The following is a 13,586-nucleotide window of genomic DNA, read 5'->3' as shown; positions in this document are numbered from 1 at the left end:
ATAGAAAACCAAACCGAGAGTAAAAAAAAAAATTTTCAGTAAGGAAATCAAAAGATATTCGGAAAGTTGAAGTTACGGAATAATGGGATTCACTGTTTGTTCTCACAAAGGAGCCCCGCAATCCAGGAATCCCTATTTTTTACCCTGCCCGAATAAAAAACCAGTCCGAGACTGACGATTATTTCTCAGTTAGGTAGTCAAAAGATATTCAGAAAGTTGAAGTTACGGAGGAGTGAAAATGATAGGATTCACTGTCAATTCTTACTTGGTTCCAGATGAAGATGAAAGTTGTTGACAGCATTGCTTCGTCGATGGTGTTAACGAATGTAAGAAGGGCGCTTTCATCGGATCTTCGCCCTTGATTTTGATTGGTTCTTTCACACTACGGGCGTATAAGTGCACGTCATGACGTAACTGCAAGAGTAGCGATTCCTTGAAAAAAAATATGTGAAGAAATAAGAATTTCTGTCAATCAGGAGATATATATGACAGAGCAGCATATGCATTTCGTTCTTATTGGGACTCATCAGCACTGCATACTGCACCCTGGCTAGGCAGATTGGATTCCCTATCATCTCATTTATATAAAATCAAAAAGTGTTCGAAAATGAGGTCGATCATTTGAACTTCATGTCGAAAGTAAATAAGTTCAGTCTTAACCATTAATCATGGAAGATGACCAATTCAGATCACCTTCACAAATTTATGTGAATGTGGAACAGGTGAATGATTAATGATTCGAAAAATTGTTAAATTTTAAGAAAAATACACGCTTTTTATTTTTAAGATCAATTTCATGAGAACACCAACCTCATATTTAGGCCCTCAGAACATTAGCTCTATTGTTTGGAAAAAAAGAAAGTTTTTAAGAACAATCTCATGAGGCTTAGCTAAAACCTACTGGTTATTATAAAAAAAAACAAGCGTGTATTAAGAAGTTGGAACAAGGAAAACAAAAATGACAAGCTTAATAACTGAATTATAATGAAACGTACCAATATAACGAAGGCGACGTTCTGAACTGATTTTGCCAAGTCGGGATGTTCTAAAAAATCAACGACAATACCAAAATAATTTTCATAAATTTCTATCGATTTAAAAACTTTTAATTGGGATGTAAAGTCAATTTCCCAGTAGGGCTGAAATTGTAGGGTATTTTTTCCAACCAAGACGAAATTTGGGGCAATTTTCAAGACCCACTGGGTCTGTGACACGGGGTTATTTTCTATGAATCCACCAAAAAAAAAACATTTGAAAAAAAGGGAAGTGTAGGTGCGTCTCTAACGAGGTGTATATGATATGCTAGCATTTTGGAACAGTCATGCAAGTTGAGGCTAAACTCAAGTAATATCGGAAAGGTCTAAGTGCTACACTTTTTATTGCACTTTATGCAAGCTTCATGGTATCACGGGGACTTGATGTCGGAAATGACACCCAAATCACGGAAATTAAAGCCCAGAGGTTCGAGGCAACTTGAGGCTTTTTGATACGTTAATATTATCTTCCACATGGAAATATTGGTGAAATAGACCATAAACTTCATGAAGTAGGAAGAACAAATACGACTGGAATTTTTAAGTCTTTTTGTCCATCGAGAAATCGGTTCCCTTAAGGTATGCTCATACGAGTCGTAGACTGAGATAAAAGTTCTCCTCGTACACACTGCTTATCTTTCACATTAAAAGTCAACAAGAAGCCTGTTGGCTTGAAGGCCCAGCGAAAAGTAACGTGTTGAAAACGAGCGTGCAAAACAGCAAATGTATGACGCTGTTGATATGGATCAAAGTGAAGACAGGGAAAATTTTTCCAAAATCACCGCTGTACTTCTCATTGGTTAGACGCTTGAAATTTTATTGAATGGTCTCCTACCAACCGGCGCAGGTTCACCCGGTTGAATACTCTCAGGTACTGTGAGATTGGGTAACTTGCATCAGTGGAGGGTAACTTGCATCAGTGGAGGGTAACTTGCATCAGTGGAGGCTAACATAACATGCATAGCCCTCAAATGAAAGACCTGGCTGGTCATTAAAATACAACTACGCAGCTCCGCTCGCAGCTCTACTCTACCATTTTTGTTTTGATTTAATTTTGTATTTTAATGACCAGCCAGGTCTTTCATTTGAGGGCTATGCATGTTAGCCTCCACTGATGCAAGTTACCCAATCTCACGGTACCTAATAGTTGGGGGGGGGTTTGTAGGGGTTCGAAATACCGTTTTCCCGTCAAAATTTCGGAATTTTCGGAATCCCGAAAATTGAAAAAATAATAACACCGCCACACCGGCTTGTACAGGGCAAAAATGTACCTAAATACCGTCACCGTCTGATTTTAAAATAACGTTTTCCCGTCTCTTTTTTCGTCAAATCCCGTAATACTGTACTAAAAAAGGGCCAATCCCGTCACACCGTAAAAGTACAACCCCCCCCCTAGTTGGGGAGTTTGGAATAAGCGGGGTGAGGTTGGAAAAAATCTCAAAACTTAATAAGCGGGGGGTGAGTTGGAATAAAAATGTCCTAGGTGGAAAATTTCCATAAATTATTCGCGCCCATGGAAAAATATTTTTAAAAACCCGCGAATAAATAGTGAGTGGGCGCTTTTTAACCAATTACGTGCACTCACATATTCAGGGAGAAATATCCCTACAGGCATGTTAGTTGGACCAGACCGTAAACCAGAAAAATAATCTTTAAAAAACTAGACGATAAAATAGTTTATGGTCTGCATATCAAGGCTAATATAATTCATGAGATTTAATGTGAGTTAACAGTTAATGTGACAGATCCAGAAATGACCATTTTCACTGTTCATGCATTGTAACCATGAAAAATGTTTCAATCTAGTTCAAATTTACCCATGAGCTGCATTTTAGTGTCAATTAACAGATTCCAGAATCAGTTTATACTTTAAATAATCATGTGAGTCGAGTTTGAAAAATCAAGCCACCGATCGTTTAATGTGACAAATCCAAAAATGACCATTTTATTTAATATACGTGTAGAATCATGAAAAAGTCCTAATCTTGTTCAAATTTACACATGAGCTGCATTTTAGTCTCCATTAACATGATTCCATAATCAGCTTATTTGAAATAATTCTGTGTCGAGTTTGACAAATCAAGCCACCAATCATCAAATGAGACAGATCCAGAAATAACCATTTTCACGCGTAGCATCATGGAAAAAGTTCCAATCTTGTTCCAATTTACACATGGGCTCCATATTAGTGTCCTTTACCCAATTCCAGAATCAGTTTACTTGAAATAATTATGTGTTGAGTTTTGAAAATCATACCACGTCCCACCACTACTAACCACCGTTGTCTTGTTAACAGCCTGAACAGCGACAGATCCAGAAGTGACTGTTTTCTTATGTAGCATCAAGAAAAAAGTTCCAATCTTATTCAATTTTACACATCAGCTGCATTTCAGTTTATTTATTTCTATATCAGAAGCCATTATTACCTAAAAATTTATAAAGTCTTTTTGAACATGAAAACAAGAAACAAAAAATGAAAGTGATTTAAGGTAGAATTTTCACTCATAAAACTTTATGAAAACTTGAGCAAAGACGATAAGATATGGCAGAATGTTGAAAGAGGTTTATAAAGAAAAATAATTACAAAATTTCTTTGGTTTGAAAGTCTCTTGACCAAAAATGTTCAAGAAAGTATGAATCAACCTCCTCGCTTCGACCGCCATCTTGTTTTGTTTTGAAAATAGTTTTGTAGGAGCGCGGAATCAGAAAATATATCTTTTATAGCCAGTATCCGACTTTAGCCAAGCGTTTCCTTCTCCAGACGGCAAAATTAAAAAGTGTGTTACTGGTTTTAAGCGCCGTTTCTACCAAAACGGACAGACAGATACACGGACGGACGGAAAAGTGCTAATGAAAGGCCCTATTGCTAGCGCTGGGCCAAAAATAAGGACTATGTTTGAAACAAGTTAAGATGGTCGGCTTAAAGCAATATTTTATAAAATAAAGCGTTTAGTCATTTTAAAGGTTTTGTTTTTAAATAAAAGTGATATCGTTTGCTTACTCATCAACTTTAATTTACAAGCTTTTTGCTCCGGCCTAGGAGCCTTAAATTCTCTCTCGTCCGAAGACGACGACGGTCAAGACATTTTTTGTTTGTTTATTTAATCCGATGATCTATTCCGAATTAATAAAAACGGATTATCTGATTCCAATAATACTGTGATTTGATTGGCCGAAAGGGAATTCCGGCCGAAAGTATTTTTAAGAAAAAGATGGCTGCCGAAAGTGGCTAGCTGGGAATTCCGGCTAGCTGACTGTGTAGCAAATACTTGCATGATCATTTTCATCATTATTCATGATGTTTTGGACTAGATTTATGAGAAGTTTGATGCATACTGGCTCTCTAACAATGTGGAAAGACTTTGGAGAAATTTTGGCCATGAATCGTCAGCTGGTCGAGTGCTTAAATCTTGCATATGGCTAACAAAACCATAAAATTATGTAGGTAACTTGACAATGAAACTTTCAAACACACATCCTTTGGAATTTAAAAGAGAATACGAAAATTACAACATTACAGTGAAAATTTGAAAACGATCTCTGTAGTTTTTGTGGTGTTATGTTTATGGCTGAAAATGATCCTGTTTGTTTTGTATTCATCATTGTTGACGACTCTGGCGACCGCTCCTTTTGATTCTTCAAACCCGACACATATTTTTTACAAACATATGACTATGAGAATTCAATAAAGTATACTAAAACACAATTCCAGTGTAAATTTGAAGAAGAATGGAGAAATCTTCACAGTTTTATGGCTGAAAATGATCGTTTTTGGACTTTGTCGTATAATTTCATCGCGGCTTGCGACCGTTCCTTTTGATTTTTCAAACCCAACACAGATTTTTTACAAACATATCACTATGAGAATTCAGTAAAGGATACTAAAACAAAATTCCTGTGAAAATTTGAACAAGATTGGAGAAATTTCCACAGTGTTATGGCTGAAAATGATCGTTTTTGGACTTTGTCGTAATTTCATTGCGGCTGGCGACCGTTCCTTTTGATTTTTCAAACCCGACACAGATTTTTTACAAACATATCGCTACAAGAATCCAGTAAAGTATACTAAAACACAATTCATGTGTAAATTTGAACAAGATCGGAGAAATTTTCACAGTGTTATAATTGAAAATTATATTTTTTGGACTTTGTCGTAATTTCATTGGCTGGGGCGACCATCCCTTTTGAAGATTTTTCAAACCCGAAACAGGTTTTTTCCAAATATACCACTATTTATTACATACACACTATTGTATACCATTTTATTTGGTTTATCCTACTCTTTTCCAAGTATTATCCCAACAGAAAAAATAATGCTTAGCTCAAAGCCGTGGCCTCTAATTTAGGCTATTTTTCTCCCCAAAATTTTATCCGGACAATCAAATCAACGGCGCATCATGGCTTCGCTATTGGCAAGTTTAGAAAAAAATTAATTTATAAGGTCTTGGAAATATTCACTTCTAAATATTTATCTCCTTTAGCTCCAATTTGGAACTTTTTAGTCGAGGATGAGTCGGCGGGGGTGGGATTGGTTCTTTAGGCAAGAAAGTGCATGTGTAATCACTTAGAAGAGCTAAACTTCCCGCTGGTTTATTTATTTGTTAAGATTATTTCTCATACTCGCTCTGCAATAGAATTATTACTTTGCTTTCTGATCTGTTCTGATTAGTAGTTTGTGGGCAACAGTCTAACAAAACTAACTCAACAAGCTCATCTTTCACATCTTTGAATCTCTTAAGCCGGAGCTTCCATAGCCTATACTAGACGTACCCGCGTTTTTTTACGCAATTAACGTCTATTCCACTTTGCGACTTTTTCGAATGTTTTGAGCCCAGTTTTTCGGGCTCTAAACATTCGATTTTTTGACGTCACTTTTAACTTTCGAAGCTCCTGCAGTAGCAAAATGATCGAATTTGCGTCAAAACACTTGAAAGGCTTCTATTTTTCGAAAAACGTCAAAGTGGAACTCACTAAGAAACGAGATGAAAAATCCCGGTTTTTAGTGAGGTGCTCGCTAGAGCTTCCAGCGCAGCTGGTTTATTTTATATTAAAATTGATAATTTTATTTGTACATTTGACAAGTGCAGTAGCACGAAACTCTGAGTAGTGTAACTTTTTACTTTCTGCTGTGATGAAAGATATCTTTTAATATTTTGAAATTGAATTGACACAGATGTGGAACAATATTGGTCAGAAAGAGGAAAACAACACATTTTTCGTTTGACATACGCTATTATGTTTAAAGTATCACTGCGAAAAGAAGGTCGTTTACTAAAAAATCGCGTCAGAAAATATGAATTTTCGATGTTTTCAATTCTAGGGGGGGGGGCTTCCGAGAATCCGGTATTGACCGGTATTCCGGTATCGGGCCTTTTTTCTTCCGTTCTTCCGGTATTGGAATACCTGCCGGTACCGGTATTTCCACTAAATTTTACCGGTATTTCGGTAAAGAACGTGAAAATTACCGGTATTTGGCGAGAAAATTACCGGTATTCCGGTATTTCGTACCCTCGGAAGCCCCCCACATTCTACTGTATATGGTAATATCAGGGCTGCCCCCCCCCGCAATGACATAATTTGGGCGTGAATTTAATAGTTATCTTGGGGTGATTGAGCGATCAAGATTTTTGAGTGGTTTGTAATAGGGCAAAGAGTGTAAAATATAAAGTGTGATAATGAGGGGGGTGCTTAGGCTTCTATTCATCTCTAGCAAAAAGAGTTTCTTATAAAAGCTGCTATATAGAAAGTATATCTAGGGAGGTCTACGATTTAGACTAGAGGGTGTCGGGCTTAGGGGGGGGGGCTGCTCCTTTTACTTTTGATTTTGACGTAGTTATTTCTTTTTCAGTACTCTTTCATTTTCCTTAGATAGAGAATTAACAAACGATTCACTGCTAAATTTCTAAGACCAATATTCAAACATATCATGAAGTATCTGACCCTCCTCCATACTACATGTCAGCATACGAGATTAAAGAGATTAAGTTTTTATAAACATGTTACTACCATCATCGGTATTAGCAGGCCAGATTTTAGAAAGACAAGGCAGCGTTCGTTGGTGGCCAAAAAGGGCACTTTTTCCAGTGCTTTTCCACTAAAAAGGCTGTTTATACCAATATTTTAGTAATTTCAAAAGGGGCAGCGTCCGATAACTGGCCGCTTAAAGGGTATGAAAAATGGCCTGATTAGGTAGGTCGGTCAGATTTATCAGTGGTCACACTCACCTTTGCATAGTTTAGTATCTTCCATACAGGTGTATTTGATGAGGTATTGCAGAATCTTGTAAGTGGATCTGGTCATCATTTTCAAGCAGTTAACCGTTCGACGCACAATACTGTTAAAAGAACGATGCAAAAACTTTATTCAGCTAACCTCCATCAAACTCATCGTTTTATGTATTTTCTTCGTTCAAAGATTGACATTTGAATCTAAAACTTCAAATTAGCATTATATTATAGGTTGTAAAATGGTATAGAAAGTTATTGGTACAATTTAGATTTCCCTACCCTTTTTAAAATCATTTGGTATATGCTTTTGGTTAAATGACCAAAAGGTACACAGTAAATAAAAGAAATCGGAACGAGTGACTAATAATTTGAAGGAGAATTAAACATAACATTAAAGTCTCCATAACTCGAACCTCTTTAACCCTATTCGAACTAGGGGGGGGGGCTCTTTCTGTTCGGAGATCAAACTATTGGTAATAGCTCCTGAAATAATAGAGCTTTTGCTGTGAATTTTTTAGTTCTGAACCGCCCCTAAAAGCCTAGGTTGAATAGGGTTAACTAAAACGTCTCTTTAACTCGAACATTGTACCGAGTCCCTTCAGACAAAAAAGCCTTATAAACATGTCTCTATAACTCGAACAAATCCCTACATTCCCGTGGGTGTTCGAACTTATTCACAAACCGTCCGAAAGGTTAACCCGATTTCGTATCAATCCAAGATATCTTTTCAATAGGATATTTTACTTGGGTCAACCTAGTCTGAATCGAAGACCTCTACAAAACCCCTGTTAGTATATAAGGAGCACGAATCGGTTAATGAATGCCAGCAGCTTAGGGTACCAACCTCATACCTAGAATTACGAGCACGTTCCGCTGTTAAAGTTACGAAAGGGATCCGGAACATATTAACTCCACAGGATTACAGCTATAGGTGATTAACATTTTAAGAGAAGAACATTTGATCTACATGTACCAGCCATACATTTTGCAATAGTTCAGATACAAAAATAATTAGGAAGATTTTGAAATTTTATTGAGTAAGAAAAAGCTCCATCTTTTTGCAAAGGGGCAAAAGGGCTACTAATGAACGTGAGTTTATTTTAATTCTCGTCTCGTTTTATGGTTAACGAAATGCGATTAGAAGAGTACGCTCTCATCTCAGATCATGTAGTTAAGGTCATTTTCACTTTCTCTCATTCTATAGACACAAATTCATGGCAGCTTCACATTCAGTACCTCATTATCTTCAAAAACAATCACTAGTATTTTTTGACAAATTAAAGCCCGTAAATCTTGAATGACACTTGGAAAAATATTATGCGGGAGGTTAATCTTTATGATTGTAGAGAGAAATGTGATAGGAGTGGTGAATTAGACGAAAACATCCACCCCCGTCTTTGCGTTTGTCCCCTTTTGATGACGCTCGTTTTAGACTATAACTTAGTCTAGAGCGCTTCGAACTTTATCTGTCTCCAATTTTGTGGGAAATTGGACATAAGGCAAAAAACGACGATTGTTCTTATTAAGCTCTTGAATTATTGAAAAACAAAAGATAGGATTTTACCTTCTTTGAAGCACGTCTTCTCTCAATTTACTTTGTTCTTGTAAAAGTTGCAAGTGATGTGAGGTTACTACAAAGAAAGAGGAACAAGTTACATAACCGGAATTGTTTGGAGAAACTTATTAACCCTTTTAGTCCCAACGTACCACTGGCTCAATTAGGTAGGTCTCAGCCTTGACTTTTACTGCAAGTGAACCCTCGTCTGAAAAAAAACACGAAATTTTGATGAAAATGGGTTGATTTTGGATCAGCCTTCCTCTTGAATGATGTTTTGTATAAACAAGTTGATAACCAACTACTTATCTTGCCCATGATTTGTCAAACAATTACCATGGTGGTCATGTCCCTTGAGACATTAAATGATTTTTTTATGAATAGAAAGTAGTTGTAATAAAATCTGCTGAGAGTTAATCACCATGGCAATAATTTCAAAACGAGGAAAACGATGTTCGTGACGTAATTTATGAAAAGGTCTATTGACTCGAAAGAAATCCCCTTTGAGAGGAAGGGTTATCACTTACCCTATACTAACTGTTTATGAGAGCAATACCGTAAAATATTGACCGGCCAATTAAATCGGTTAACGGTCACGACAATAAAGTGGAAAATGCTTCCTTTGGCTGCTTTCGTACTTGGAAAGATTGACGCAAATATTGCATTTAATAAAATTGACGCCACAGTCGGTCTATACCGTGGAATAAAAAAAATTCCTATGACGTCACTTTGATCTGCATAATTTGTGTCATTTTGTTTAATAATGGTTGATGTATTTATTTAAACGCAAAATTTGTAACAAAATCGGCAAAGCTTGTTGTTCTACGGTGAAAATTGATCTTGATTTTCGAAAAGGAAAAAAAATGATAATATCAGAAATTCCCACTAACGGCAAATTGATTTGGTCTTGCAAAGCATAGCAAAAATCTCAACAATACTCTCGACCGATATTTTTGAATTTTTTTTTTCTATCCCATTCTTTTTTGTTTGATTCGTCACAGGGAAAGAGAGTGCTTCTTTGGACGCTCAAAGTTAGTGGCAGATTACTATCTCGACCAACTCACCGAACTTCTTTAAACAAACTGCCGCTACATCGCCTCAATAAATTTCTCTCGTCTGATTCCTACATTAAAAACCTACGCAAAGGCCAAAAAGCGGATGAGAGAAACAGGACTTCGAAACAAAGTAATGGAAACTTTCGTAACTATACCACAAAAGATATATAGACTTTTTTGAAGGCACATTTGATATTGGTAAATTGCAAAACAACCTTTTTCAAAAAAAAAAAACACTCGAATTTTGTAGGGAAAAACTAAATTTGGTGTTTTTCATGCAAAGTATGAGTTTACTTTACTTTTTCTCTTTTTCATGGAAAGAAATGAGGTCATACGCATTTCAAAACTCTAATGAGAACAAATTGAAAAAAAAACTAAATTATTGACTAGCCGTATTGTATAAGGGTTGCGAAGCGATCCAGACCCCACCTCAATTCGCAAGTTGCTAGCAAAATAAGAGACGCTCTAAAAATCCCTCTAATAAATAAAGCCGCTATAGAGACAGGGTCGTAAGAGCCTTAATGCCCCAAACACACCACATAATCCACGGCGGCACAACATCCGCCGCCGCCCGCCGCGCATCGCTTTTTTTATTTTTCCTTCTAGTTATTCTAGTGTAAATGGTGCCTTAATAAAATCGAACGATATTCCTCGAACGATCGAACATTTTTATTCGAATCACGAATCGTCTGTCGAAATTATCAAAACATGAAAATAAAACAAAAACAAAAATGTACAAAGATAGCTTGTTGGTTCTTGGGCAGTTTTGATTTATTTCTTGACAAATTCGACAAATTTGATTATCTCCGTACTTCTTTATCATAGAATATCCACTTGATTTGCAAGGTAAGTTTCGTTCACTAAAAGAGCACTCCTCCCGCCCGCCCGCGCGACTTGCAAAAACCTCTCATTAATTGACCTTATTTGATACTTGATACTTGCTGTTAAAAGTCAAGGGATGATGAGGATCCTTTGTGTCAACGTTCAAACTATTTTTTTTTCCATTTAACAGCAAAATAAACATTTAAAGCCGAAGAACCACTGCTTTAGATTGCTTAGATGCATGCTGCGCCCGCGCGGTAATTTGATCAACTTCAGATTCTAAGTCCGTGTTTCGGCTTCCGCGGTAATTTTGTTGCTGTTCACTGTTAGGGTACACCATTTTAAAACGGCATTTTTCGCAGTCCTAGCTACCAAACCGAGAAAGTTTTCATGGCTTCAAGCCAAACCATTCAAGGTCATTTTGATAAAATCATCGGTTTGAAGATGTGATTTATATAGCAAATTTTATAGCAAATTTTCGCTTGGGATAGAAGTTAAAGGTACGTGTACAATATAGCAAAACTGCTTCGCTCATAAATTCGCTTCGCAAAAATTGTTTCACTGGTAGTGGAGTCGACATCAAGGGTATGAGTAAGGGATTAAGAAAAAAAACCGTCAGACTCAGACCCTTCATACATGAATAAATAATTGGGCAAAGACATTCCAAGGAGGGTAACGCCCTTAAATTAGATCACATTTGTTGATTGATGTTATCAACAAACCTAATTAAAATATGAACCAGGACAGTCCAGACACCTACTGTTGTAAATTGTCGGTAAACACAATAAAACTTACTTTGATCCAAAATTGTACCAACGATAGGAGTGAAGAGTTCGATTTTGGCCACTCCAAGGTGCAACAAAAAGGGGATGATACATAATAGGGTGTGGCTCTTCTCATCTTCATCTGATTTCACTTCAACAAGACTGGACTGAAATAAAACAAGCAACATGCTGAATGGACCTACCTGTTGATCAAAATCAGATAAAAGTAGGCGTTCTACATTTTACTATTGGTATTGAGCAAACACAATTAGTTTTAGAACAATGCAAAAACGTCTGATTTATTTTCTTTTATCATTGTGTAACTTGGTCGTCTTTTTTGAAAATTTTATGACGAAATAAAATTTTCCGAGAAAAATTACTTCAGCCACATTTTAAGGTACCTTGCACTCTATCTTTCTGACAAAAATCAGGAAAAACTAATGAAGCAATTTTGCACCAAGTCCAAAAAACCTTTTTTTTCAAAATCGGGCTCCGTCACTTTTTAGACAATTACTATTTTGTATCATTGTGCAAAAAAAAGAAAAAAAAATAATAAGCCGATCCCGAGAAAAGCTGCTAACAGGAAAATGGTAAAACAGAATTTCCCCAAAAAAGAAAATTCGTATTTTACGACGAAAAAAAATTTTCCGAGAAAAATTACTTCAGCCACATTTTAAGGTGCCTTGCACTCCATCTTTCTGCCAAAAGTCAGGAAAAACTAATGAAGCAATTTTGCACCAAGTCCAAAAAACCTTTTTTTTAGGTAGTTTTTGGCCCAAATTTGCCCCCCAAATTTTTTTTTCAAAAATCGGGCTCCATCACTTTTTAGGCATTGCTATTTTGTATTATTGTGTAAAAAATTAAAAAAAACTAATGAGCCAATCCCGAGAAAAGCTTGTAACAGACGAACGGACAACGGTCAAATTAAAGGACCTCCCGGTAGGTCCAAAAAACAAGTTTTATTTAAGAACAATTCTATAAGAACATGAGCGTCTGTTTTCTTTTTTTTTATCACTCACCCACTCACCCGCCCACTCACCCGCCCACTCACCCACCGACTCACTCACTCACCCACCGACTCACCCACCCACTCACTCACTCACCCACTCAACCACCCACATTCACTCACCCACCCACTGTTATGTCAAATCTAGATAACTGTTTTGTTAGTGGTCAATGGCATACCACCTCGGCTTTCGATGAGAAGGGCGTGAAAGAAGAAGAGGGGCTCAAAACAAGATTCCATGTCGAAACTTTCGTGTTCAATAGCAATCACACCTCTTAACTTCTATTGGCCTGAGAAGAGATAATCTCTCAATTTCTTTACACTTGAAGCAATATTACGTTACATAACGTGGATATACAACCTCTGTGGTAATCATGGTCAAATTTTTCGTTTTCCTTACGTTAAAGACGTGCATGTGTATGTTGCAGATATGAATAATTCAAAAGGTTTCTTCCCTACCATCTTCATTATCAATAGACGTAAAAAAACTACTGTCTAATTCTCATTCCACCATTTTAGAGTTCAAAGGGTTTGCTGATCATTATCAGTTGGGGTCAGGGTTGGAGCAAAGCTGGCAGGGCTGAAGGTGGCCCGATAGGGTTTATATTTTGGTCTGTAAATTACACGCTATAAGTATTTTTCAATAACAGCCAAGCTTTGCTCTTGAGGGTTTTTTCCATAGGAACGGTATAGAACGGAGTCAAACAAATCATTATGGCCAACATGTTGAAATAGAGTCCAGTCTTATATTGAAAGAGATATTTAAGAGATATTTAAGAGATATTTGAGAGATATTTAAGAGATATTTAAGAGTCGATAAAATTACTTTAGTTAGCATAAGTTTGACCGAATTCGTTGAAATGAATTGGGTTGTGACTTATCTCCTTGAGAACGGTGCACTAGTGTGTTTAGACCATTTCACGGTCGAAATGAATCATGAATTATCAGACCTGATTGCGCCTCGTAAACGGCTTCCCGTTGGTTAGACGCAAAAGCTTCATAAAGTCGTTATCACAGCGCAGTGGTCATGATTACCTATGAGTCATTTCGACTGTGAAATGGCTTATCTGAAAAGTAGTCTTCAAAAAGCTTTATTTTTGACATACGACCTTTGAGTTTGGGC

General features: G+C 36.7%; 1 protein-coding gene across 2 annotated transcripts in view; it reads right to left on the bottom strand.

Annotated features, from left to right (window-relative positions):
• LOC136809999 (integrator complex subunit 5-like) overlaps positions 1-13,586 on the bottom strand; it is a 40,021-nt gene that overhangs the window by 15,776 nt on the left and 10,659 nt on the right. For both annotated transcript variants that reach the window (XM_067066569.1, XM_067066568.1), the window contains exons 9-13: positions 11,489-11,624; positions 8,826-8,892; positions 7,259-7,368; positions 996-1,045; positions 266-432 (exon numbers count right to left, since the gene is read on the bottom strand). In XM_067066569.1, coding sequence (XP_066922670.1) covers positions 266-432; positions 996-1,045; positions 7,259-7,368; positions 8,826-8,892; positions 11,489-11,624 — 530 coding nt within the window. The remainder of the gene's footprint in view (positions 1-265; positions 433-995; positions 1,046-7,258; positions 7,369-8,825; positions 8,893-11,488; positions 11,625-13,586) is intronic.

The sequence above is a fragment of the Clytia hemisphaerica genome, unplaced genomic scaffold (assembly GCF_902728285.1).
Source record: "Clytia hemisphaerica strain Z4C2 unplaced genomic scaffold, Clytia hemisphaerica genome assembly, whole genome shotgun sequence".
In the NCBI taxonomy this organism is placed as follows: domain Eukaryota; kingdom Metazoa; phylum Cnidaria; class Hydrozoa; order Leptothecata; family Clytiidae; genus Clytia; species Clytia hemisphaerica.
The sequence above is the reverse complement of the archived record's forward strand: the minus strand, read 5'-3'. Positions and strand labels throughout refer to the sequence as shown.